General features: G+C 34.2%; 2 protein-coding genes across 2 annotated transcripts in view; one reads left to right on the forward strand and one right to left on the reverse strand.

Annotated features, from left to right (window-relative positions):
- The window catches only part of fs(1)N (female sterile (1) Nasrat), a 118,763-nt gene that overhangs the window by 22,116 nt on the left and 68,661 nt on the right, over window positions 1-27,986 (forward strand). The window lies entirely within an intron of this gene.
- LOC140440119 (UDP-glucosyltransferase 2-like) lies at window positions 2-27,857 on the reverse strand. The gene is made up of 5 exons (XM_072530405.1): window positions 27,575-27,857; window positions 11,748-12,179; window positions 6,452-6,814; window positions 5,739-5,958; window positions 2-289 (listed from the first exon to the last, which is right to left on the reverse strand). The coding sequence occupies exons 1-5, from the start codon at window positions 27,816-27,818 to the stop codon at window positions 10-12; spliced, it is 1,539 nt and encodes a 512-aa protein (XP_072386506.1). The 5' UTR covers window positions 27,819-27,857; the 3' UTR covers window positions 2-9.

Genomic DNA, 27,986 nt, shown 5'->3' on the forward strand with positions numbered 1-27,986 from the left:
CTATTAGTTTTATTTTATTTTACTCTTTAGCTTTGTTTGATTTTTCATAGATACCAATAATTTTATACAGTAGCAAATGGTAAAAATAATAAATATAAACGTGACAGTGACAAATAAAATAATATCCAGAAGATATCTTTGGTACCAGTTAAGCTTAAGTGCGGCTGATTTTAAATGATGCGCTCCCTTGTGTCTGATTACATATTCTACCCAAAACACAGCCTGGTCTCGTTGGTTTACTGGTTGATCACGAAGAATTTGTGACCTTTCTTTAGCTCTTCTCCTATAACTACAGAAAAAAAATTATATTAATACTAACTTAAAGCTAAAATTCATAAAGCATACGCTTTGGTTTACCTATAGAATTATTTTACGAACATCGTACCAAAAAAAAAAGTTTGTATGAAAACGTTTGTAGTTATTTGTTTCTCACATTTATTTTCTTATGAGACTCTTTATCATAGCATTCTTGTTTTTTTATATTTTTTGCTTCATTTATCTTCTTCAAGTGCCATCTTCGTTACGAAGGTTGGCGATCATCAGGGCTATACGTATTTTCGAAACTGCTGACCGAAACAATTCGTTGCTGCTACAGCTATACCATTACCGTAGATTCTTTAGCCAGGAGTTTCGTCTTCTTCCTACGGACCTTTTTCCTGCTATTTTCCCTTGCATAATTATTCGAAGCAGTTCATATCTTTCGCCTCTTGTAATGTGTCCCAAGTATTCCAGTTTTCGTTTTTTGATCGTAAATATGACTTCCTTTTCTTTATTCATTCTTCTCAAGACCTCGACATTTGTGACTCTCTCGGTCCATGATATTCTCAGGATTCTGCGATACATCCACAGTTCAAATGCCTCTAATTTTTTGGTATCAATCTTTTTCAACGTCCATGACTCCATTCCGTAGAACAGCACAGAAAGTACGTAACATCTCATCAGGCGAAGTTTCATTTCAAGGCTCAAATCTCTTCCGCAGAACACTCTCTTCATTTTAGTGAATATGGATCTGGCTTTTTCTATTCTTATTTTGATTTCTGCTGAGCTATCGTTGTCTTCATTTATAAAAGTGCCTAAATATTTGTATTTGCTAACTCGATCGATAATTTCATTGTGTAAATATAAATTTTGGACATTTTGTGTTGATTTCGATATTACCATAAATTTAGTTTTCTTTATGTTCAAAGATAGTCCATATTCTTCGCTGCAGTCTGCTATCTTATTCACCAATGTCTGTAGCTCTTCAAGTGTTTCTGCGATCAGAACGGTGTCGTCGGTAAATCTTAGATTTTTTAATCTAACACCATTTATTTTAATACCTACGGATTGCTCAGAGAGTGTTCTATTCATTACGTCTTCGGAATAGAGATTAAACAGGGTTGGTGACAGTATACACCCTTGTCTCACACCTCGCTTTATTTCAATTTCTTCAGTGGTATTATTCTCTACTCTCACTACTGCTTTCTGATTGTAGTACATTTTTGCTATTAGTTGGATGTCTCGTTTATCTAAATTCTTTTCTGTCAGGAGTCTGATTTGGTGATCATGCCGCACTTTATCAAAGGCCTTGTTGTAATCTATGAAACACATGAATACATCTTGATTTATGTCAAGACATCTTTGAGACATAACGTTCAGTGCAAACAACGCCTCTCTTGTTCCAAGTCCATTTCGGAATCCAAACTGGGTATTATTGATGTCCATTTCCAGTTTTCTGTGTACTCTAGAGTGTATAATTTTCAGAAATATTTTCAGTACATGGCTCATCAGACTGATTGTACGGTAATCACTGCATTGTTTGGCATTTATCTTTTTTGGTATAGTAACAAAGGTGGATAAAAGCCATTCTTGTGGTATTTTTCCTGATGTATAAATGCTATTGAAAAGTTTAACTAAAATGTGAATCGAGTCTTTTTCTATTAGTTTAAGGATTTCCGTTGGTATTTCATCTGGACCTGGGGCTTTACCATTTTTCATTCTTGTTAGTGCGTACATTACTTCTTCTTCCGTTATTTCTGGACCTTCGTCTCCTAGTATGTTACTTAGCTCAGATTGTTGTCTATCATCTGCAAAGAGTTCTTCAATATAGTTTTTCCATGTCTTCAACTGTTCTTCTAGTTCTGTTATTATGTTTCCGTTGACATTATACAGGGTATTTGGCTGCTTACGTTTTTGTGTACCTGTGAGTTCTTTTACTTTTTTATGTACATTAAAAATATCATGTTTTGAGTGAAATTGCTCTATTTCTTCACATTTTCTTTTATAAAAATCTTCTTTTGCTATTCTGATTTCTATTTTGATTTCTTTCTGTATTTGTTTATACCTTTGTTCGTTTTTTCCTTTCATTATTCTCCGATTGTCCATGAGAAGAAGGATCTTATCAGTCATCCACCTTTGCTTTATTTTTGGTTTTTCTTTAGTCAGAATTTTCTTCACAGGACCTGTTATCGCCATTTTTACGTTTTGCCATTTTTTATCTATGTTGTTCATTGGCTGAGATGTTTCTTTTTCATAAAGTATTTTGAAATTATTATTAATACATTTTTGCAGTTTCTCCTTTACCTCCAGGTTACATAAATGACTGACGTCTATCTGATTTGCTCTTCTTTTCTGCTCCAATCTTTTTAGTTTAATACTCATTTGCGCTATTAGATTTGCGCTTCATTTATACATTTTTATATTTTTTTGAGAAGGATGAATAAAGAAATAGAAATTTTAAATATAATTAAAACAAGAAAATTGGAATATCTCGGACATATTACACGTGGAGAGAAATACACCTTGCTCCAACTGATTATGCAGGGAAAGATCCAAGGAAATAGAATTATAGGGAGGCGTAGAATATCATGGCTGCGCAACCTGAGAGAGTGGTACGGATGTACATCAAATGAACATTTCAGAGCAACCGTCTCAATAGTCCGAATAAGAATACATCCCAGAGGTACTTTTCAGTACGTCATTAATTATGACGTCATAGAATGAATTAGGTGTGTCGAGAATTATTTCATATAATTATTGAAGAATCTGACAGATGCCAGGATCGTACTTAGACACAGGTGAAAAGCTTGTGGAGTTACTAGTATTTTTATTGCAAGGTCATCTGAGTAGATTTGATATGTTAAGTTAAGTAGATAATAATATATAGATAATAGATAATAGATAATATGTTAAGATATATTTTTTTGTAATGGGGGTAGTCCCGAAAATTAATAAAAATAAAAAGTAAACAATATTGTTTATTAAATTTATAAATATGGAAACATTTAAAATTGACGACAAAATGATTCATTTACTGAATCTTTGTATCTTCTTCTTCACAAGAGGCTGTCTGCGCGTCGAAAGTTGGCAATCATCACAGCGATTTTTAATTTTAAGACCGCGGCTCTAAATAAGTCGATATTACATGAGTTACGTCGCCTTCCTATGGATCTTTTTCTCCGTATTTTCCTTGCATAATGACCTGTAGTATTAGATATTTATCTCCTCTTATCACATGTATATCCCACTTTTCTCCTCTTAATTGTTAGTACTTCTCTTTCCTTATGCATACGTCACATTACCTTAACGTTGGTTATTCCATCTACCCATGAGATCTCTAGTACTCTTCGGTACATCCGCATCTCGAATGCCTTCAGTCTCCTCACGTCAATTTTCTTCAGTGTCCACATTTCTTCCACAAAAAAGATTGTTTTTTTAAAAATTTATTAGGTAACTTATAAATTAATTACATAAATAAAATATAATTCTAATCATAAAAACTATTTATTCACTAATGCGTAATAATAATAGTTTATTGAATATACTGAAAAGAAGAATTTGAATATCAGTGAAATAGAAAATTATAGAAAAATACTGCCAGTGGAGAATTTCCTTAATATATCCTTAGACGAATTCATGGTGAAATATTTCGGCCATAACCTAGCAAAACATTAATTAAAGAAGAAATTTCTAACGCCTCAGCAATACGCTGAAATAAACAGTAAATAAAACAATTTTATTTTCAGTAGTAATATCCCTAGGACATTGATAACAGACGAGATAATTTCATGACAATCGAAAGCTCGTTCCTTGGTAACAGCACGAAGCCGAAGGCTGAGTGCTGTTACCAAGCAACGAGCTTGAGAAATTTGTCATGAAATTATGAGGCATTCATCAATGTCCGTGGGATATTCGGCGGATAATTTTTCGAAAAAAAAAAATTCTTCTAAGCTTCTATGTTCATTCAACTCATATTCTCGTCCGCAGCAAAATTCCATGAATATTCCCTAAATATATTTGTGACTGTAGGTTGTATTTCTGGGAATTTTTTCTTTAATTAGCGCATTTATACTTTGAACATTCTCATTGCCGAAACGTGACATTTTGAAATTTATTTGGATGAAGTTGTCAAACTCGATCGTGTTGTCATAGGGATTGAAAATTGCACTGAATGCAATTATCAGTCTAATGTTGACATGATTGGGTGAAATTGTTCCACATGACACAAAATGACGAAATTTGAATGGTTGTTAGAACAGTCGAAAAATTATCAGGGTAATAAAATTCTTAATTAATAATTAAATACTTCACGAACAGCAGAAATTGTTAATAATGTTTGTCCAGCTTCCTGTTCCAATTGAAAATAACTAAGTAATTTTAATATTAGTACTTGTTCTTTTTCCGTATATCTTGTCATCTTGGCCCTACACAAATACAAATAAACACCCAATACTATGTACAAATACTGACCTGAACGACATCCGTCACTTGCTGTTTAACACTTCGAAAGAATGGCCAGCATGGACGAAGTTTTACGTTAACTGTCAGTAATAATCGTATTTGATTGGCTAGAGAAAGCGCGCATCTTAATATCAACGAATCAAACATAGGTTAGGAAAGAACCGCTTATGTATGTAAGCTTATTCTAACGCTGCAATATAGTTCTGTTTAATAACGGAACTACCGCTTTTTCCGTCACACCCAACTTAATGCATTAGAAAGAAATCGAAAAACTGTGACGCAGTGAAAAGTACCTCTGGGATGTTCTTTAGCATGATGATTGCCGACCTCCACCGCGGAGATGGCACTTGAAGAAGAAAAAGATATTTCTTTATTCTTCTTCTACATTATTTGTATATTTACATTTTCCTTTAAATTGTGTATTCAATTTTGTTGGTTACATATTGGTGTTCTGATGATTTTTTTACTCAATACTCCACTCGGCCTGTCGGATGATCAAGAATTTCTTAAGTAATCATTTTTCCTTCTTCTTTTTAGAAGACCTAACTCTCTGTTTTTCAACAGGCTAAGGAATCAAAATGTAAATGAAGAAGGCTGGACAGATATAGACTCCAGATATAGACTGGACCAGAATAAAGGAAGACATTGAAGCAGCAGCGAATGAAAAACTTCTTCTTCTTTAAGTGCCATCTCCGCGACGAAGGTTGGCAATCATCATGGCTATTCTGACCTTCGAGGCAGCTGCTCTGAACAATTGCCTGGAGCTGCAACCAAACCACTCTCTTAGGTTCTTCAACCAGGATACGCGTCTTCTTCCTACGCTTCTCCTACCCTCTACTTTTCCTTGAATTATGAGTATCAAAATATTGTATCTTTCGCCTCTCATCACATGTCCATTCCAGTCCAGCTATCTACAATTCTCCCTTTGTGCGCAATATTTTCTCTCATGTCTGCTCTAATTCCTAGATGTATATGTTATTATAATTATATAAAACTAGTGCATTTATATTAATACGTACCTAGTATCATTAACAAGTTTGTTAAGGGATGCTTCAAAAGTCTTCTCATTAATATCTTCGAAATCTAATCGTATAGCAAAACCTTTTGCAACTACCTCTTCGATATTTTTAGCTTGATCCCAGAACATTGGTATTCCTAGTATTGGAACTCCAAAATATACAGCTTCAGTTGTTCCCAGTAAACCGCCATGAGAAATGAAAGCCACTGTGTTTGGATGAGCTAAAATTAAAAAGAGTGGAAATTCCTGTATTTAATAATATTTATACTCAGTATAAGTTTTTTTGGAATTTTGCCCTATGCAAGTAACTATAAACAATGAACCCATTTAAAAAGTTATATAGCTCTTCAGTACTGGAGGCCCATGGATTCTATTTCCTCACTATTTTTTTAGCCATTTCTGTTTTTCGTCTTTTCCTCCCAGTCCCGTATTCTTAATTTTCTTACATCAGTTTTAACCTCTTCTAACTACTTATTTTTTGCTCTTCCTCGTCTGCGCTTTCCACCTGCACCTGTTATAGCAGGTTGTTTCTTTTGGTAGCAACGGAAAACGAAAAAAAAAGTTTTATTTGAGCTGAAATGTATCGAAAATAAATAGAATACACTTTCGTGTGTTATTAATAATTGTAACAAAAATAATGAGGGATTATTGGTGATATGTTAAGACTTTAACTCAGATCTTACCTTATTACTTATTACTATTTATAAAACTTACCTAAGATGTCTTTTTGGGGCAACCAATCTTCTACCAGCACATTTCCTGGTGTCTCGAGTGGAGCTAAATCTACATTGCAGATCACCCTTTGTGAAAGTTTTGCCAACACTTTCAACATGTCTTTCTTTTGCCATGCATTAAAAGTGATACCTTTATTTGAACCCATCGAAAATAAGATAACTCCGTAAGGGGCGGTATCCAAAAAATGCTTGATTTTCTTTGGTAGCGGCTCAGGAGGGGTCACGTGAAATCCTCCAATAGGAATTACGTTTTGTTGCAGAGGAATTGGATCAATAAAACCAACGTGTGAACTAATAAATAACAAACTAGTGTTGTATAAAATGCTTTTTAGATCAGGAGCACCTAAAATATAAAAACAAAGGCTAACCTTGTCCAAATACATATATACTAGAATATTATATATATATATATATATATATATATATATATATATATATATATATATACATATACATATATATATATATATATATATATATATATATATATATATATATATATATATATATATATCTATATATATATCTATATATATATATATATATTTATATAATATACGAAATTATTTATTATAATAAGTTACGAAATTTCCGCGGACCTTGAAAGCTTATGGGTCTTGAAAGCCCATATGTGCCTTCTGTGATTTTCCGGGTTTGACTGCCGCCTTAAATAATTGTGGTTTTGAGCAAAAACCATTTTTTTGACGACGTTTCGGCAAGGTCGCACTTGACATTGTCAAATCAGGTAGTAAAGCTTCTTACTGGTGCTTGAGTTTGCTTCAAGAATTTTCAGCTATAAAAAAACGTTCAGTTTTTTTTAAGAAAGAAGCAAAACAAACAGAAAGTCATTTTTCATAAAAAATTAAAAGAATAGAAGTACATTAAAAATTCTCTAAACGAACAGTATACTTGTTAGTGGATTATTTTCAATGGAGGCTACGCAGATTTCCAAAACATTGATAGTGATAGATTTATAATAAACTTTAGGTAGCATGGTACTGCCACGTCATTTCAAATTAAAGCAAAGCAAAAGTTACCAACGTAATCACCGAAGTTATCACGGCTATTCAAGTTGTTGCTATTCAAACTTAAACAATCTTTCCAACTGTCACCACTAAACAATCAGGAAATGACATTTCATTTGACTCCAACAAATAAGTTGGTAATTTTAAAAATTGGTAACGTACCGGGGTACTACCACTAGTAATGTCAGTTGACACAATGAATGACGTATACAATGCTGTACCTTTAATAATAAATTAGATATCAACATAACAGTACCAGATTAGGACACAATTTGTACTGTAACGAAATATTTTGCCTACCTCAGGGTAAGATTATGGGGGTAGAAAATTGGGGACTGAAACTATGGGGGCCAAGATAGGGCAAGCAAAACAATCGTTATATGTGCGAACGGCACTCAGGGGTTAGCTGGAGAGCTGGGGTCGTGGATAAGTTAAAATAAATTGGTCGGATTGGGGTATCTACACAATGAAATAAAGGGGTACTTACATAAATCTCCTGGACAAAATGAAACAAGATATGGCAGACAAGGTTACCTCTAGCTATTTTAATTCCGACGCCGCTTCGAAGAAAACTTTTGCTGGAAAAAGAAAGAAAATTTCTTCTTCCCTAAAATCAAGAATACATACAACGGTTAGGAGACTTTTCTAAATAAAAACAAAAAAATGGATCAGAGAAACAAATCAAACGTTTATTTTTGTCTCATACAAACAGTTATCAAAAATACAGATTGCTCTAAAATTATTAAAAGTTGCAAAATACAAAATTACAAAAAAAAACTTACATGTGTTGCCTGTTTACAAACTCCAGGGGTTGGAGATACTACAAAAACTTATCATACAAATGTTACCGCACAGAGATTAACCTTTTTTTTTAAACAAACAAAACAAATAAATATCGAAAAAAATAAAGCTAGCTGTCATATGTTAACATTAAATTTAAAAAAAAACAATTAAAATGACAGCTAAGTTAAACCATAAAATTTACAATTTATTAATTATTACAAATCCTTATGAAAGCAATTATTACTTTTAGCAAAAAAATGTCTGTCTTATTTGGAAAAATTAAAATGTTAATTGTTACCTTAATTCACAAACTTTACCACTTAACTTTGAAAAAACTTGCTATCTCTGGGATTGGAGCTGCAAGGACAAAACTCTCTACTGGAACAAAAAGGAAACCATTTCCCTACGCAGGAATGAAGATCTGACGTAGATGGCGTTGGATCAAGCAGGCAAACGACAACAAAGCTAGTGGGACATCCTATATAATCATTTTCCAAAATTTCTTCAGTTCCGGTGTACTGCACAAATCTTATGATGATTACTCTGTTCTAAACCTTGCCATTATGCAAAGAGTATTATCACCTTAACCGGTCTTAAGACATAACACAAAAAATTGAATCGACTCCCGATTCAAAATCGCCCAAACATCTTTCTTCTCTGAAATCTCTTGCTTGACTCCTTCTTGAGTTAGATTTTCCAAATTCAACCAAAATAAATTTCCCTCGCGTCTCACAGCTAGTTTTGTGGTCTACGAACCTAAACAAACAATCTACCCTTCTTGACCTCGTTCTTAGCAACGAACCGACAAAAAAAAATTGAAATATTCCCAGCTTTATTACGTTTTAGAAAAATTGAATACTTGACTTGAAATATTATTTTAGGGGACTCGAACGAATGTAAACAAATCGTTTTCAACGACAAAAAATCTTGAAATATTATAGTTAGAAATAACATGTACGAAATGGGGAATTTTGAATGTAAATAAAGAAAAAAAACACTCCCAGCGCTAATACGTCTTTACTACGAGATAAACAACACGCCTTTTATTGATTATTTTAACCGTTGCAAACAGACAAACAGGGGGCGTCTTTAGAAATTTTTAACATATAAATATTTCGTAGTTAAAAAAATTTAAAACGTTACAGTACTAAAATAAATACCAACGATTCAAGAAATTAACCCGTTATAATTAATCTCAGGTTCACTACACCAATCAAATCAGGGAATACGTATGAAAAATGTATATCTCGTTATATACATTTCTGATATATAGTGATGAGTGTCTTACCACCCGGCTTTTTAACGTAAGAGATAGAAAACACAGTTACCTTGTGAAATAAAAAGAGATGAAACTCGTAGAGGTGAGAAATAATCGGAAAAACCTATAATTTATTTTACATTACATTACCACTAACGATAGTCTCACACCTTTAGACGTTAGATTCGAGCTAAATCAGCTCGGTCATAATTATTATGAGTAACGTCGAATGTGTGACGTATTTCCATTTTTTAATTTCGCATAAAGTAAAAACTGATTGACCACAATAAATCAAAAATGTGTAGTGATTATTTAATCTAAAGTTTTAAATTATTAACCAAGAATAATTTCTACTGTGATTTGAGGAGTTTCATACACTCTTGTCACGGAATAATTAAATAATTATAAATCCTTCGTGGATTAGTGGTAAGAATTCGACATTGCGATACAGACATCGCAGACGATTAGAATTCAAAACCCACATGTGGTTTTCTTTTTTTTTTTTTTAATAATTTGAAATTATGCAAAGATCGTTTTGCTTTGAATCACTAAACAAAACTAAACAAAAACTAAAGTTTAAACAAAAAATCTTATTGACAAAATAGTATCGTCGTACTTTTGAAAATAAAGTAAAAACTTTTAAAGAATGTTTAAATAAGTAAAAATTCTACAAAAATATCGAAAGGTATTGGTAAATTACAAAGGGCTGGGACAATTTCATTTTGCAGAAGTTCCAAGTATTTCCGCCCAGTCAACATACCGTCTATAAAAAATGGATCAATGACATGATTCCCTATTATGCGTCCAAAAACATTTACTGTTCGAAGACGCTGGGTACGAGCAACATAAATCTGACGAGGATTTCCCCGAGATCAATACCTAGCATTGATTGAATTGTGACGGCTATGCAATGAAAACGTACATTCATCGGTGAACAAAACGTTCTCTAAAAAATGTTTATCTTGATGTGACATTTCCATTGCAGTTTGACAAAATTCTAAACGTCTATATTGATCCCCAGGGAATTGTTTGTTGGATTTATGAAGTTTATAGGGACGGTATCGATGTCTTTACAAAATTTCACCTACTCTAAATCTTGGAATTCCACATTGTTCTCCGAGACGAGGTGTTGATTGGGTAGGATTTTGCTCAATACTTGCACAAATCAAAGTGTCCCTTAGTTTCAAATCTGGAGTTACCTCCCTTCGTCTGCGAACTCCTCTTGGATCGAACACGGATCCATAAGTAAAAAAATTACGTATAATAGACTGAATTGTTGATCGTGGTGGAGCCGGCCTATTTGGAAACATATTTACAAATTGTTGTCTAATCATGTTGTCTGATAATCCATTCACATGCCAGACAACAATTTGCACTTTTTCCTCGAATAAAAAGTTTCTGTTTACCGTAAAAAACACTTCTCGATGTGTTATTATTTGATAACTTGAAGGCTTGATGATTTGGTTAGCTATAAAGCAGGTAGCTGTTCGCGCGCATCCATTCCAATGTCGTCAATTGTTTTGAAAATCATTACCTGTACAGAGGAATTGATATTAACACTGAGAATTTAGTGATGGATTTGACATTAAACAGTCTTCAATGGATTATTTTCCATTCACAACTGAAGACTGTAAAACTGGAATTGAATTTGAAATATTTTGTATTTCTATTTTATAACATTGAAATAAGAATAAATTGTAAATAATGAGTTTTTCGAAAACTTGTTACCTAATATGTATCATATTTTCTATCATTTTTGATTGAGTAAAACAAAAATTTTGGTGTGAATTGAACCCCAGTCTTCTTATCGATAGACAACGTCTCTAACTATTACACCAATTCTAAATACAATAATTGTTTTCGGACTGATCATACCTATTTAGTTTAGTCAAATATTTCAGTTGAGTTATTTTTATTATTAAATAAACTTAAAGATTTATAATTTAAAATCGCTACTAATTAATGTTTTTTACTATAATATATCTTAATATATTTAATCATTTATTCTAACATCAGAAATTATTAAATTAAAATATTTTCGAGGTCATCCGTATAATTATTACTGAAGTCAAATAGACACGTCTAATAACTAGCCTTATCTCGTACTATCTTACAACTTAATCTGTCTTCTATCCTTTCCGCTATTTTGCCGGGTGGTAAGACACTCATCACTGTATATTCCTAACGACCACTCTAGAGTTTTATCTTACCTTTAATGTATTTCTTTAACATTTGATTTTGTATTGAAATCTCCCTATGGTGGATAAAATATTCCCCAAGTACCTGTTCATAAGTATTTCGAAGACGCTGCCAAAAATCCATTTGTGCTGTATATTCTCCTATAATACTCGGGATAAAAGCTGGCGACCAAGGGTTGGCTACCATATAATTACTAAAAAATGTTGTCGGAGTCGGTACAAACATTATCGACGGGCAGTTAAACTTATAAGAAAATATCGCAAATGCTTCGTTTAGAAAATTTTCCTGAATTACAACGTCGAATTTTTGATCGGAGTTTAGTAAATCTTGAACTTCTCTTACTTCGAATGTGACTGAACTATAAAGTTCTCCTAAGCCTGCCATGAAGTTTAATTTTGTCCAATGCGTCATTGTTTTTAGTTCAGGGGCTCTCGATAATATACCTAAAAAATTACATTTTTAAATTTAAACACTGCAAAAATTAACTGTTTAGATTATCAAAATTACTGGGATGCATGCAAAATGGTATATTTGAATGATTTCACAAACAAGAATTACAATTATTTCATTATAAATAAATAAACTAAATACGTTACTTCCTTTTAGATAAACATAGTTCATAGGTCAGTTAATTAAATAAAACAGATAAACTAAACAAACTAACAACAAAAAGAATAACATTTAAAATTGAATAAATTCTTCAACTGAAATTTGTGCAGTCAAAAATTCCTTTAATCTTATTTTAAAGCTTGTCATGCTCTTACACAATTTTTATATGCGTTGGTAATATTAAAAAGTCTTTCTCCCATTATACTAGGAGACCTCAAATATATATTTCCCCTGCATATTCAGGCCTGTAAGGGGCCTCTATCTCTATATCTAGAATTTAGGTTATGAACGTGTCCATTGGTTTTAAAATTTCTGAGGCTATTAAATACAAATACTCTCTTTGTCAACCATTTTCCATCCACTCCTGAATGTAGGTCTCTCTCAATTGCTTCCATCTTTCTCTATCTGGCGCCAATCTAATCTACTGTTTGCCTGCCACTGCTCTTATGTTGTAAATAATAAACTGATCGTACTAGTTCAAAACACTATAAATATGGCAAAACACTTTTAAGATAACACCCAACCAACAGTGCTTGTCGAAGCTCGCCAACAAAACAAAAAGGTACACACACTAAATGACAGAAGTAAGCATTACTCACAATCCTCCATCTTTGTACGTTTCGCAGCACCCTCAACGGTCGTTGAAATCGCGAATAAAGTTTTGCAACAATTTTTGTGATGAGAAAATATAATTACACGGTCCACGGTTAACAGAATTAGAACCCAACACGGCAGATTCTCACACTCCTTACACAAATGGGGGTAGCAACCATATCCTTTGTGATTGTGGAGAAATGCAACCAACGTATTTTTGTTTCCCTGTTACCTACTTGAATAAAAACTGATACCATTCCTACAATGGCGCCATCTTAATTTGCCTCTATTCCACGAACACTTTTTAATACAGAGATGGTTCTCCTTACCTCAGCCCTCCATAGTGCCGCTCTTAAATGGCAAGGTAAGTTATATTTTTGAAATGCCCTGTAAAAAAGTATATGTCATATGGCACATGCTACACCACAATTTTTACTAGATTGCTTAAAGCCTATAGACTTTTATAGATGTACTCAAAATTTGATAAAAAAAGTTTCAAATAAAAAAAAACATTAAAGAAAAAGATGTGGACATATTTTTGGCAAACCGTGTAGATTATTTAATTGTGACACAAACGACAAACGACTACATAATTATAGTTAAAATATAATTAATGTTTTACTTTACCTTCTCAAGCCAATCCGAAACTGAAAGTGTGCTAGTACTGCTAGTCGAACCTGTAGAGGTATTGGCCTCGAGATTAGTTGGGCTAGATCTACCAAAATGTTCTTTGTAGACTCTAGGGTGTCTAGCTTGCAAATGCCGCCTTAGTGAAGATGTTCCGTAGTTTTTCATTTGCAAAACTGTGTTTTTTGCCGTACATAGGGTACATTGGCAAATGTACCCTATGTACGGCAAAAAACGTAGTAAAAATGTAGTTTGTCAGTATTTTTATTAATCTTAGGATTTTGCTCGACTATAAAATAGTCCGTAATTTTTTTTGTTTTATTAGATATAGATAGACTTTTATTAACTTTAACTCGTTTCGCCTTTGATGGCGCCGACCCTGCACTTTCTACTTCTGTTTCGGTGTTATCACTGTCATCAAATTCTAACACTTTTTCATCTACGATATATTCTGAGCCGCTGCTTTGAAAGGGTTCCGATTCCATAACGGACACATTACTTAAATCAGACATAACAATTATTTAACGGCCACTGTTTGTCCTTGATCACTTCTACTGTACTAACAGCATGTTGTCGTCGTCATCGAGCAATCGGGGTGCCTGCTTGCTAGAACCTCGATAAATCCGAATCTCCTATTTTAACGTTTCGGTCTACTTCGGTGTGCATTTCACGGATCGCTATCAAGTAATATCAAGTAGTTTGATTTTTATTTGATATCAAGTCAAGTAATTCAGTCCGTAAATCAAGTCAAGTCAAATATCAAATTATCAAAAGCTTGAATTTTTAAGTCATGTCAAGTATTTAAGAAAAATTCAAGCTACTTGGCTTGATGAATCCCTAGGAGGCATTTTCGGACTAGGTGAATTGTGTTAAAATGTCTTAAAATTATCTATACCATAATTCCACTATTTGGAAGAGTGATTTCATCGTTTGAAAGTAGAGAAGTGGGGAAAGACGTGTGAAAATCCAGTGGCGTACACTCACTTTTATTTCAACGTTAATTATATTATACTTTTTAAATATTATTTGTTCAAAATAGGCCACAATATAAATTTATGTACAGATTTTTACTGACGTTTCGATCTCTATATCCAAAGACCGTTTTCAAAGATATACACAATAGTTACATTTATTTTATTTGTTTGTTATAATATATTTATATAATCTTATATTATTTAGTTTCTTTTTTTTTCTAACTTTAAAAACGGTCTCTGGAATAGAGATCGAAACTGAAGTAAATTAACCATGTAAATAGTTATATACTGTGGTTTATTTTTAAAATTCTCCCTAAAAATACAGAATTCCACAAGCAAAAAGCTATAAAATAAATATATCTATCATTTATATATTTGAAAACGATCTCTTTATATAGATCGAAACGTCAGTAAATTAAACATTTAAATATATTTTGTGGCGTATTCCCTACATTCCCCTAAAAATACAGAATGCCATAAGCAAAAAGCTATAATTGATGGATTCGACCGTTACTTGATGGAAATTCATTTTATGTAACAATAAAACACTGAAAACTTTGAAATCGTAGGCTTCCACGGCCAGAGTCAGAATTATAGTTTATTCGTCTTCCGGGTTTGGACCGTGTCATTTGTGAGTGACCCAAAAGTGGGTTCATCTAGACGTTTCGCTACAATTGTATGTAGCTTCTTCAGGAGAACAAAAAAGAAAACAAAAGACAGGAAGATGGGTAGTTAGCAACGGTAACTCAGTTACTCAACGCAACCAGAGGTGAAAACCAAATGCCAGGACAGGGATTCACGTCCAACAGCTCAGAACACTAACGCGTCGAGAGGCGGGGAGTGAATCCGACGATTACTCCGCTACCGCTCTATTTATAGTCGCGGTGACCTGTCGTGTCGGGACGTATCGGCACACTCCGTGGCGCGAACGTCAAGAAGCGCGCGCTGGCCAATCATGTGGCTGCATCGTGGTAGCGGGACCGGACGGCGGCTCTAGACTGAGATTCCAGATGGGAGACAAGTAGTATCCTTCCTCTCGATTGATATTATGTGGATTTTTTCGGATCTCTAGAGATTCGCGGATTTTCCTGGAATAAAAGAAGGGGCTCTTAGAAATAATATGGGTTTTTTCGAACAATATGGAATGACCGGTTTCTTGGCAGTGTTCTGCAACTGCAGAATGGGAGAAAAGACCTGATCGAATGCATCTTTGATGCTCTTGAATCCGAGTTTTGACGGAACGACCAGTTTCGCCAATATACACTTGTCCACATGAACAAGAAATAGAATAGACACCACAGGAAGATATGGGCGGTAATGGGTCCTTAGGAGAGGGTAGATATTGTGAGATTTTCTTGGGTGGTCGAAAAGTAGTCCTTATACCTTCTTTGCGAAGAATTTTGCCAATCCTATCAGTGACACTTCGAATATACGGAAGAAAAGCCACAGGAGTATTACCCAAAGATTCTGAATTTGTCGTCCTAGGGTGTAAAGGGGGATGTAGATGTCGGTGTGTAATATTTTGAATTGTGGACTTGGAGTAACTGTTGGCGACAAGGGTTTTTTGCAGATGGCCAAGTTCTTCTCTAAGGTTGTCAGGTTCAGAAATCGAAATGGTCCGATGGATGAGAGAGTTGATCACAGAATTCTTTTGAGCAGGATGGTGGTGTGATGAAGCATGTAGGTAACGGTTCGTGTGAGTCTTTTTTCTATAAACAGAGTGACCCAATCGGCCATTGGGCTTGGAGGTGACTAACACATCGAGAAAGGGAAGGGACCGATTATTTTCTACTTCCATTGTGAATTTTATACTCGGATGTTGTGAGTTAAGATGATCTAGGAAGGGAGAAAGGGTATGTTGACCATGGGGCCAGATGATAAATGTATCATCAACGTAGCGGAACCAGACTTTTGGTTTTAAGGGGTAAGATTCTAGGGCTAAAGACTCAAAGGCTTTCATGAAAATGTCAGCAATGACAGGGGAAAGGGGAGAACCCATTGGTGTTCCAGATATTTGTTTGTAGAAATTGCCTCTAAAAGAAAAATATGTTGAAAGGAGGCATTTTTCCGCAAGATCGCATTTTTGTCAATGATTGGTCACTTTTAGACCGCATTTCCTATCATCAAGCCGATGAAATCCTTCTTCTAAACAACGAAACTCACAAAAAGAAATTCCAATCCCTTGTATCTAAGAAAAAATCACATTCCACCACTTCTACTTCTCATTCACCTCTTACTAACACCGTCGTTAATCTTTCTTCTCACCAATTAACAAGTGCAGAAAGCAGTCTTCTATCTAAAGGTCTTAATTTTGATATCACTCCTTCCAGAATTCCTACCGTATCCGCTTTGACGTCGCTAAATGTCTTGATACAGCCGAGATCCCTACTTCCAATATATCTCGTGAGGAATTCATAGCTCTCAAAAATCTCCGTTCTCTTTCTGAGATAATAATCCTTCCTGCAGACAAAGATAATGCCACAGTCATCCTGGATACTCCTTCCTACATAGAGAAAGTAAACGACTTACTTAGGGATACATCCTGTTATAATACAATTTCTCGAGACCCCACTCCTAGAGTCGAACGCGAAATTTCCCATGCCATCAAACAATCCGATCTTTCCGATGATGTTAAGAAGTCCACAGTTCCGAAAAACTCCATCTGCCCCAGAATTTACGGTCTTCCCAAAATCCATAAAGACAACGTACCTCTTCGTCCCATTGTGACTACGATCAACTCTCCTACCTACAAACTCGCAAAGTACTTGTCGAATCAGTTTAAGACCTATACTGGTCGTACCTCTTCTTATGTCCGAAATTCCACACATTTCATCACCTTAATCTTCTCCCTCACGGTCGATCCCCAAGACATTCTCGTCAGTTTCGATGTATCATCCCTATTTACCAATATCGCCATACATGACTCTCTAGTTGTTCTGCGAGATCACTTGACCAATGATAACAAGTCTTTGGTTTTGGCAGATCTTGCGGAAAAATGCCTCCTTTCAACATATTTTTCTTTTAGAGGCAATTTCTACAAACAAATATCTGGAACACCAATGGGTTCTCCCCTTTCCCCTGTCATTGCTGACATTTTCATGGAAGCCTTTGAGTCTTTAGCCCTAGAATCTTACCCCTTAAAACCAAAAGTCTGGTTCCGCTACGTTGATGATACATTTATCATCTGGCCCCATGGTCAACATACCCTTTCTCCCTTCCTAGATCATCTTAACTCACAACATCCGAGTATAAAATTCACAATGGAAGTAGAAAATAATCGGTCCCTTCCCTTTCTCGATGTGTTAGTCACCTCCAAGCCCAATGGCCGATTGGGTCACTCTGTTTATAGAAAAAAGACTCACACGAATCGTTACCTACATGCTTCATCACACCACCATCCTGCCCAAAAGAATTTTGTGATCAACTCTCTCATCCATCGGGCCATTTCGATTTCTGAACCTGACAACCTTAGAGAAGAACTTGGCCATCTGCAAAAAACCCTTGTTGCCAACGGTTACTCCAAGTCCACAATTCAAAATATTACACACCGACATCTACATCCCCCTTTACACCCTTCTTCTTCAGTGCCTTATCCGGTCCGGATGTTGGCGATCATCAAGGCTATCATGGTTTTGTTGACTGCTCTGCGAAACAGCTCCGCTGAGGTCATCCCAAACCATTGTCAGAGATTTTTCAACCACGAGATACGACGGCGTCCCGGTCCTCTTCTGCCAAATACTTTACCCTGCATAACAAGTTGAAGAATTCGATATTTTTCTTCGTTCCGCATCACGTGGCCGAGGTACTCAAGCTTGCGTTGTTTAATTAAATTAACACCTTTACACCCTAGGACGACAAATTCAGAATCTTCGGGTAATACTCCTGTGGCTTTTCTTCCGTATATTCGAAGTGTCACTGATAGGATTGGCAAAATTCTTCGCAAAGAAGGTATCAGGACTACTTTTCGACCACCCAAGAAAATCTCACAATATCTACCCTCTTCTAAGGACCCATTACCGCCCCTATCTTCCTGTGGTGTCTATTCTATTCCTTGTTCATGTGGACAATCGTCGGAGTAATCGTCGGATTCACTCCCCGCCTCTCGACGCGTTTGTGTTCTGAGCTGTTGGACGTGAATCCCTGTCCTGGCATTTGGTTTTCACCTCTGGCTGCGTTAAGTAGTTGAGTTACTGTGACCAAACGCCCATCTTGGTAGTTAGTATTCGCCTCTGGTTGCGTTGAGTAACTGAGTTACCGTTGCTAACTACCCATCTTCCTGTCTTTTGTTTTCTTTTTCTTTTTTGTTCTCCTGAAGAAGCTACATACAATTGTAGCGAAACGTCGAGATGAACCCACTTTTGGGTCACTCACAAATGACACGGTCCAAACCCCGAAGACGAATAAACTATAATACTGAAAACTTTGTTTTCAAAACTTCCACAAAATTTATTATAAAATCTTATCACTACAGCTGTTTCGGCAGAGTGCCTTTCTCGAGTGATCTATTTTCTGGTATGCATTTACACTTTATAGTCTTACAATAGAAGAAACGTCTATTGACGTGACCTGACCAGGTTCTAATTTTGTTAAGATTCTCTTAAACCAGCGCTCAAATACTTCGGAAGTCATTTCTTCATGACAATCTCCTGTTTTTCTTGACTCATATTGAAGCAAACCATCATCAAGGAACCCTGTATCTTTTTCGGCTTTTACATATCGAAAGTTCATTTCGCGCATAGTTCTGATTAATACTCTACGAGATATCTTGGGTAAAAAGTAATTGTTTTCGAGCCCTTGAGAAATTTTTTCAGTGTTGGAATTTTACTCCGAAAATAAAATGTCTTGTCTCGTCATCCAAAACAATGTTTTCTCTACCTCTAGTTTTACGTTTTACTTGCTTTTTATTTTTCGATGTATTTATAGGCACATGATTAATACAGCTAATGGATACTTTTGTTAAATTGCTACAAATATCGACAGCTTAGCTAATATTTGATGCCATTTTTCTGCATCATGCAATTCAATTCCTTCATATCGTATCACCACCTTCTCTTCTGACGTTAACATTTTGCTGTCTTCTCTTGGAACAACTCCGTTGTTCGTCCATTATATTTTAATAATCAGAATATAATTAAAAATTTACTATAAAACGACAAATCCAATAACACTAGGATTATCACCACAAACTTCAACCGCAAAAAATATACGGCAGGTGTGGTGGTATTACCTCTACGATGCTTTACAAATTCCCAAGTTGCCAAGTTTTTGGCACTGATTTTTGTACTAATTATACATTCCATGATTTCTGAAGAGAAAACGCAAATTAAACGGGTAGTTTTCGGGGGCCGCTGAGTACATTTAAATTTAAGGACATTCGGCATTTAAACGATGAAATCACTCTTCCAAATAGTGGAATTTTACTATAAGGATCTCTGGTCTTCGTTTGTCACGACACTTCCTGGACACCCTGTATGGTTATACACCATTGGCGGAGCTATTACATTTTAAGAAATTATCTTGATAGTAGGAGTTATAATGTTTCATTTGACTTCTTGAAAATCTCTATTGATTTATTGTTTGTACTGTAATTATTTTATACCGCCACTAATGTCAGAAATTTACTTTTAAATATAGTGCTGAACTGTATATATTATTTTAATTATTGTTCATCTACTTATTTACTTATTTTAAGAATTGATTAAAGTGCTTTCCAAACTAAACGCACATTTTACTAATACAGGGTAAAATCTTTCATTATTCTCAATATATTAATAATAATTACAAGGTCACAAGTAACTACAAATAACAAAAAAAAAATAAAATTTGGTAAAATATTATAATTGAGCCATTTATTGCGTATGTCACTAATATATCCTTTTTACATTTCCAGTGGCATTCCTATGCTAATCGGTAATTACTTAACAGTGGTAACAATTTTTTAGTCTTATCTCTAATAGATTTTAACAATTGCACATGTTAAAAGGTATGGAATAATTTATAGATGAAAAATAAAGGTAAACACATTTAAATATACCCAACAATGCTAACTTTACGCGTGACTATCAATCGGGACTCATTAATATACAAAGCTATTGAGTTTTATGACAAAACAATTGTTAGAAAATAAAACTAGAAGACGAAGCAATAAAGGATATAAGTGCAATATATAGGCTGAGTTATAGGGGTAATACGTTTTGTTTGTGAAATTGTTGCACCAAAATATCATCATCATCAACCTGTGTGCGTCCACTGCTGGACGTAGGTCTCCCTCAGCTCTTTCCATTTATCTTTGTCTTGTGTAGCTTGTATCCAGTTACTGCTAAGACGATTCAGGTCGCCAGTCCATCGGCTTGGTGGGCGTAGTCTTCTTGTCTTGGTCTATACTCGATAAAACGTTTTGTCCATCAATTATCTAATAATGTGGCGACGTGTCCTGCCCAATTCAATTTTAGCTATTGCGATTGTTTTCGACGTCTGTTGTTTTTGTTCTACGATGCATTTCTTTGTTTGGGATTCGGTCTCTCAGAGAGACACCCACCATCTGGCGCTCCGTAGCCTTTTAAGTCAAGCGAATCTTATTTTCTACCTTTTTGTGAGTGTGAATGTTTCGGCTCCATAAGTGATGAGTACAGGTAAAACACATTGGTCAAAGATGTTCCTTTTGAGGCATACAGGTAGTTCCGATTTACATACATAGTTTAATTTACCAAACGCTGCCCAGGCTCATCCTATGCGACGTGAGAGCTCCCATATCTGTTTATCTCTGCTCAACCGAATTTCAAGTTCTAAGTACTTATAAGATGCAGTCTGCACAATATCCCTTTCATAAACAGCAATATTTTGATTTAGCACCAGATTAGTTATTATTTACTTCTTGTTCATATTAATCTTTAGTCCGACCTCCAAGCAAGCGTGATATAATGTTTCAAACATTATTATTGCATCATCCATATGATCGGCTATACGGACGATGTCATCTGCAAATCTCTAATGACTTAGCTTCTTTTATCGACTAGCTCTTTGGTATTTTGGCTTAATTTTTCTTTATGTGTCAGAATGGTCGGCAGCTCTCCTTTTCCGTTTTTTAGTGCCTTCGTTATGTCATCATTTGCTTAAACTAGATCTTGTATTTCATGTTGCAAGTCTTGTATATGTCTGGTTAGTGTATCTCCATACGGGTCGTTGTTTTCTAGGAGAATTCACTTTTTTTGTGTTTTTAATACCATTTGTGCTAATTACTATTTAAATGGGAATAAGCCACAATTAAAGGTTAAAATACGTTTTTTGACGTTTCAATTTCCACTTCGGAAATCGTTCTCAAAATACAAACATTAGTAAATTTACTAATGTTTGTATTTTGAGAACGATTTCCGAAGTGGAAATTGAAACGTCAATAAACGTATTTTAACCTTTAATTGTGGCTTATTCCCATTTAAATAGTAATTAATTTAAAATGCCACAAGAAAATAGCTTCAGAACCATTTGTGCTCCTTCCCTTTTGACATTTACTAGCATCTTAGCTCTTATTAATCTTTGGTCGCTTCTATTGAAAATTTGTTGAGTATGTCTTTGATTATTTCTTTTCTGTTTGTTATAATAAAATATGATGTATTTTATTTTTGACACTGTCATATGGGCTGATCCATGTCCATTTACGCTGAGGTTTTTTATCGAAAAAAGAATTCATCATGAATAAATTTTCCTGGTGTAAGAAGTTCAGCAATCTTTGCCCTCGTTCATTTCTTTCCCCATATCCATACTTATCCATTGCTACTTCTGTATCATCTTGTTTTTTTCTTTTCTTTTTGTTTAGACATGAGTCTGTCTGTTTTTCAATGTGCCTCCAGTAAGTTGTCGTTCCATCGTTTTCGTGGTCTTCCTACTGATCGTCTTCCTATTGGGGAACCGTCTCTTGCCGTCTTTACTACTCCATCGGTTGTCTTTCGGCTTATATGATCGTTCCATTCTACTCTTCTATTTCTTACCCAGTTCTTGATGTTCACTACCTTGCATCTACGTCGTATATCTTTACTTCTAGCTCTGTTCCATAGTGTCTTACCATCAATGTTTCTAAGTGTTTTCATCTCTGCTGTTTCTAACAACCTTTTTGTCCTCTCTGTGTCAGGTCTTGTTTCTGCCGCGTATGTCATTATTGGTCTGATGACTGTTTTGTAAATTATGCCTTTCGTTTCTTTCCCGATATTTTTATTTCTGCATATTGTTACATTTGGGCAGCCTGCGGCTCTGTTTGCTCTTATCATTTGATCTTCCACTTCAGTTTCGAGCTTTATGTAGTTAGATAATGTGATGCCTAGACATTTAAACTCCATCACTTGTTCTATCATCTGACGTTCCAGCTCCAATTTACATCTTAGTAAATTTGCTGCTGTAACCATGCATTTTGTCTTTTTTGGGGAAATTAACATGCTAAATTTTCTGGCGGTTATAGTAAATTGGTGCAGCATACGTTGTAAATTATCTCACTAACCCATTAAGGCGATCTTCGACCATTGTACTCCGCAACCATGTTTTTATTCTTCGAAGACTGCTGATCGACCTCTTAACTGTACACGTAGTGCAAGGCAAAGTTACGATAATTTCCAGCAATTATTTTGTTAACGGATAAAAAGTAGTGGACGCTCGAACCAGTTCAAAAATTTCAAGGGTGTTGAAGTTGTCTAACTCGTTATTAAGGCGTTATTTATTTCAATGTTCTTACCACACTTCTAGCTCTGCATCTATTCCATGTATTTTATAGTGGTTTATGGATTTTCTCAGTTCTAATTTAAGGCAATTTAAATAAATTTTTGAACGATCCTTGGGATGCAGAAGACTCAGAGCGAAGTCTGGCGTATTTTCTTTGGAAAACCGTGTCTCTAGAGAAGATATGTTAGAATCCAGATACGAAAGAATCATGGATCGCCTCCAGTATTCACTAAGCGTATCAGCTGGTTGATTACATCTATGCTGTCGCTTGTTTACAGTTCTAGGGGTAGATAATTCAAAATCGCATCTTTCGGCTATCTTATTGGCTTCATGCAATAAAGTGTTTCATGTTAATCGCATTCATCTCTGCAATTAAGCACCGGAGAGCTTGGATTGTTTTTTCTTTTCCGGTCTTGTGAACCTACAGTTCATCTAATTTACATACCGTTGCACGTCATTATCTACGTCACAGATCGAAGTTGACATAGTTGCCAAAGTATAAAAAATCCCAGAATCCATTTCAAATCAAATAGGTCACATAATTATTGCAAAAGTGGATTATACAACAAAATAAATTAATATTTAATGTAAATAAATAGAAACAAAACAAGAGTCAAAAAATAATCTTGTTAAAAACAATTTGAGCCGCTTGTTAAAAACAAACATAGTTTAATTAATAGTAAATAATAAAAACAAAACTTAAGTGTCAACACCGCAACTGTCAAATAAGTGTAACCAATTTATGCCAAAATTTCACCTTTGTTCGATTACAGTTACAGTGTTTTCCGAACAAATGTTCTTCATAAAAGCGCTTTATAGTGCATTTATACAAATTAAATGAAACATATTATTGTGTATTTCTTTAAGTTAACATTAATAGAAATCTTTAAATATTATTTCTACGAGTATATAATAAAATATGTCTAGTGGCTGTAATGCCAGTGTACTCCGCAAAGTGATTCTAAAAAAGAACATACTTACCACCTAAATGTTTCGTGTTGGTATAATGTGACGTCACAGGCTAAGACGCCGATGACGTGCAACGGAATGTAAATTAGATGAAGTATAAAAACATAGAAAAATGCTGGTACCTCAATATCTTCCTGTTTTCTTACCTACTCCCCATCCTTTAGTTTAGGCTATGGTTCACAATGAAAAATTTGAAATAATAAGGAAGAAAATCGAAACGGAATTTTTATAATTGAATATGTTGATACGTATGGTATAGGTTCTGAGTTCTATTAAATTTAAGTTTGCATTTTAAGAACAATATCTGCATTTCTGGGGGGTGCGGGCAAAATATTCATTTTTTGCAGCTCAAAATATTAATTTTTGCAACCCAAAATATTATTTTTTCCAAAACTTATTCAAAAAACGTAAAAAATTTCAATATTTATTTTTGTTTTAATTTTTGTCCATGACTTTTTTGTGACTCATAATAGTTATAGCCATTGCTTTAAGAAAAAGTTTAAGGTCATGTCAAGAAATAAATGTTCATTTTCTTTAGTTTTTCTCAATAACCTGTAAATTTTATTCCACATGTATTGGACATTCGTTATCATTAGAGATCTAAAAATAAATTGACGACGTACAAAATCCAATATGACGTTCATAGGAAATAAAAAACTTGATGATAGTTCCATCTAACTGAAACGTGGTAATGAAAAACTAGCTAGAAATTATTAGGTTAAAAAGTTTCTTAAAAAATATATTAATTTTTTAATTTTCTTGCAAACCAAATAATGTAAATTATTTCTAAGTACACTTCTTTTTCTTCGCGTGCCATATCAGAATTATCCGACGTTGGCGATCACCATTGCGAAGGCTTCTCGATCTTATGCAATATGGAATAATTGTCCTGCATTTGATATCTGAGTCCATTCACGAATGTTTTTTAACCAAGAAACTTGTTTTCTTCCTACACCTCTACGGTCCTCTATTTTACCTTTAAGGATCAGTTGTAATATTTTATATCGACTTCCCCTTACTATATGTCCCAGATAAGATATTTTTCGATGTTTAACGGTCTTTAGCAGTTCTCTATCTTTATTGACGCTCTTTGGTACTTCTTCATTAGTTTTCCTTGCTGTCTAAGGTATCTTCAGCATTCGTCTATAAACCCACATTTCCAATGCTTCAATTTTGTTCATGATCGATACTTTTAGCGTCCACACTTCTACACTATACAATAGTATGGACCAAACATAACACTTAACCATTATTTGTCTTAGTTCTAAACTGAGATGATTATTGCAAAGATATGACTTTATTTTCATAAAAGTAGTTTTAGTCATTGCTATTCTATGTTTTATTTCTATGTCTGGATCTAGTTGGTCCGTTATCACAGTTCCCAAATATGTCCTTTTGTGGACTTTTTTAATTTGGACTCCGTTTAATTGAAGGTTTGCATCGGGATGTGGGTCACGACTAAACACTAAAAATTTGGTTTTGTTTGAGTTTATTTTTGTGCCCATTTCCTCTCCTACCTCGTAAATACAATCAAGCAGAATTTGGAGACCTTCAATATTATCTGAAAGAATTACTGTATTGTCTACATATCTAATCACATTAAGTAGCTCCCCGTTGATTTTTATTTCATATGGTTGTCTCCCAAGTGCCTTTTTAAATAACTGGTCCGAGTAAACATTGAACAATATTGGCGACAAAATGCAACCTTGTCTGACTCCTCGTTGTATGGAGATTTCATCGGTGTAGTTATTTCCAACTTTTACGATAGCAGTTTGATTCCAGTACAAATTTTTAATATCCTTGTCATCTATTCCGATATTTTTCAGTATTTGCATTAATTTTACATGCTGTACTTTATCGAATGCCTTTTCGAAGTCCACGAAACATGCAAATACATCTTTTCTTTCCCATAGCATCTGTTCCCATAGCATTTCTAAAACTAAATTGGGTATCTTCAAAATCTTCTTCGCATTTGCGTCTAATTTTGTTGTGAAGTATTCTTTGGAAAATTTTAAGAGGGTGGTTCATTAGGCTAATTAATCGATATCCTGAGCATTTTCTCGCATTGTGTATTGTTTTAGGTATTGCGACAAAGATGGATTTGAGCCAATCTGTGGGAATCACTCCGGAATTATATATTGAATTAAAAAGTCTAAGTATCCATCAAATTTTCTAAAAATTTTTCTATTTAACCAAATTTCGAAATTTAAAAAAAATCTATCAAATTTTATCACAACTTTTCAAATGGTAAAAGATGCCAGTTTTTTGCATGAAGCAATGTGACTCCAATGTGATTTTTTGCATTATTTTCTAGGCATAACTTTTAGAAAAAAAATAATATTTTTACACTTCAAAAAATGCCTACTAGCCTATTCGATTAAAAATTTAATTTCCTTCAAAAAACCTGAATATAACAATATCAAAAACAAAACACACATCTTTTTTTATAATTAAGTATCATACGAACATATTCAATAATAAAAATTCCTTTTAAAAATGATAGTCAAGACTAGTTAATAGCGTAACTAATCTAGTATCTAGATTTACTAGTTATAGCTTACCAAGTGGGAAAAATTCCCAATATCCATCGTAAAACAAATACACCAAAGAAACAAAACACTCGTACCAATATCAAAATTCGGAATATCACTCTTGCAACTTATTACTTCTACATCTACTATCTACTAAAGCTAAAAAATGACTGAAAAACTGAAATGAATAATGAATTCTAGAGCAAAGTTTGTGCTCAAAGTTCAAAGAATCTAAAATTCGTTGAATTGCATATTTGGACTTATTAGTTGTTCTTGGAAATACTTCCGGTTTGAGCTAAATGTATTCCAGAACTCATAAGGCCATCAAAATATTTGATTATATGAATTCAGGGGTGGTTGCTGTTGCTTTTAGATTTAAAAAGTATTAGGTAAATAAAATAATAGATTTAAAATTTTTCATTAGTTTTGTGGAGTTTATGTGGTTGCATTCAAATATTGTGGTTTAAATATAGTGGTTGCATTCAAAATCAAGATTAAGTTACAACTTTGTATTTTTCTATATTCCTTATTCACCAATTTTACACTCGCCTAGTCCTCTCTAGGGGGGGGGGGGTAGCTGCCATCCTGCTCCCCCCTGTGAACGCCCATGGCATTGGCTGTTTTTAAAAAAAAACTATTTTGCAAAGACAACTAATCGCTACCATTGTTTGTCTTTACTTTCAGTGCAAACACATTCTTTATTAAAATTTCGTATCAGTTTCTTTATGTTTTGTTTGGCATTTTTAATGTCACAATGTTTATTAAAAATAATACAGAAAACATAAAATTATTGAGAACTGCATCATAAAAAACAATATACGTACTTACCTAGTACTTTATCCTGATTATTTCCTACCTTTACTGATATATCCACATAGTTTTTAATGGGTTTTTGTTGGGGAAAACAACTGATCATAGTAACATTATGGCCCTTATCTGCCAAGGATTTCAACAATTGAAATCCCAGTGAAAAGTGACTATACTGACAAAAAGTAAAAACTCCCAAAATATTGTAACTTAAACCGAATTTTTGAATCGACCCAAATATCAATATTAACAAAAATATCTTCATATTTAGTTGCCCGAACCAGTCCAAACTTAATGCTCAAGTTTTTAATACATTCAAACGAATATAGATAAAAAGTTCATTTATACCAAACATACCTTGAATATCACACTAGAGATACCAGAAATTACATAGTCTAGGACTATACAGGATGGCCTAATTAAAACTGTTCTA

This window comes from Diabrotica undecimpunctata, chromosome 4 (genome assembly GCF_040954645.1).
Source record: "Diabrotica undecimpunctata isolate CICGRU chromosome 4, icDiaUnde3, whole genome shotgun sequence".
NCBI lineage: Eukaryota > Metazoa > Arthropoda > Insecta > Coleoptera > Chrysomelidae > Diabrotica > Diabrotica undecimpunctata.

Coding starts and splice junctions, on each gene's coding strand:
- LOC140440119 (XM_072530405.1), bottom strand. CDS start 27,818: ATGAAGATATTTTTGTTAATATTGATATTTGGGTCGATTCAAAAATTC. Junction 12,180..27,574: donor TAATCAGGATAAAGTACTAG/GTAAGTACGTAT, acceptor GTAATTTTTTAG/GTATATTATCGAGAGCCCCT. Junction 5,959..6,451: donor GCCCCAAAAAGACATCTTAG/GTAAGTTTTATA, acceptor TTTTAATTTTAG/CTCATCCAAACACAGTGGCT.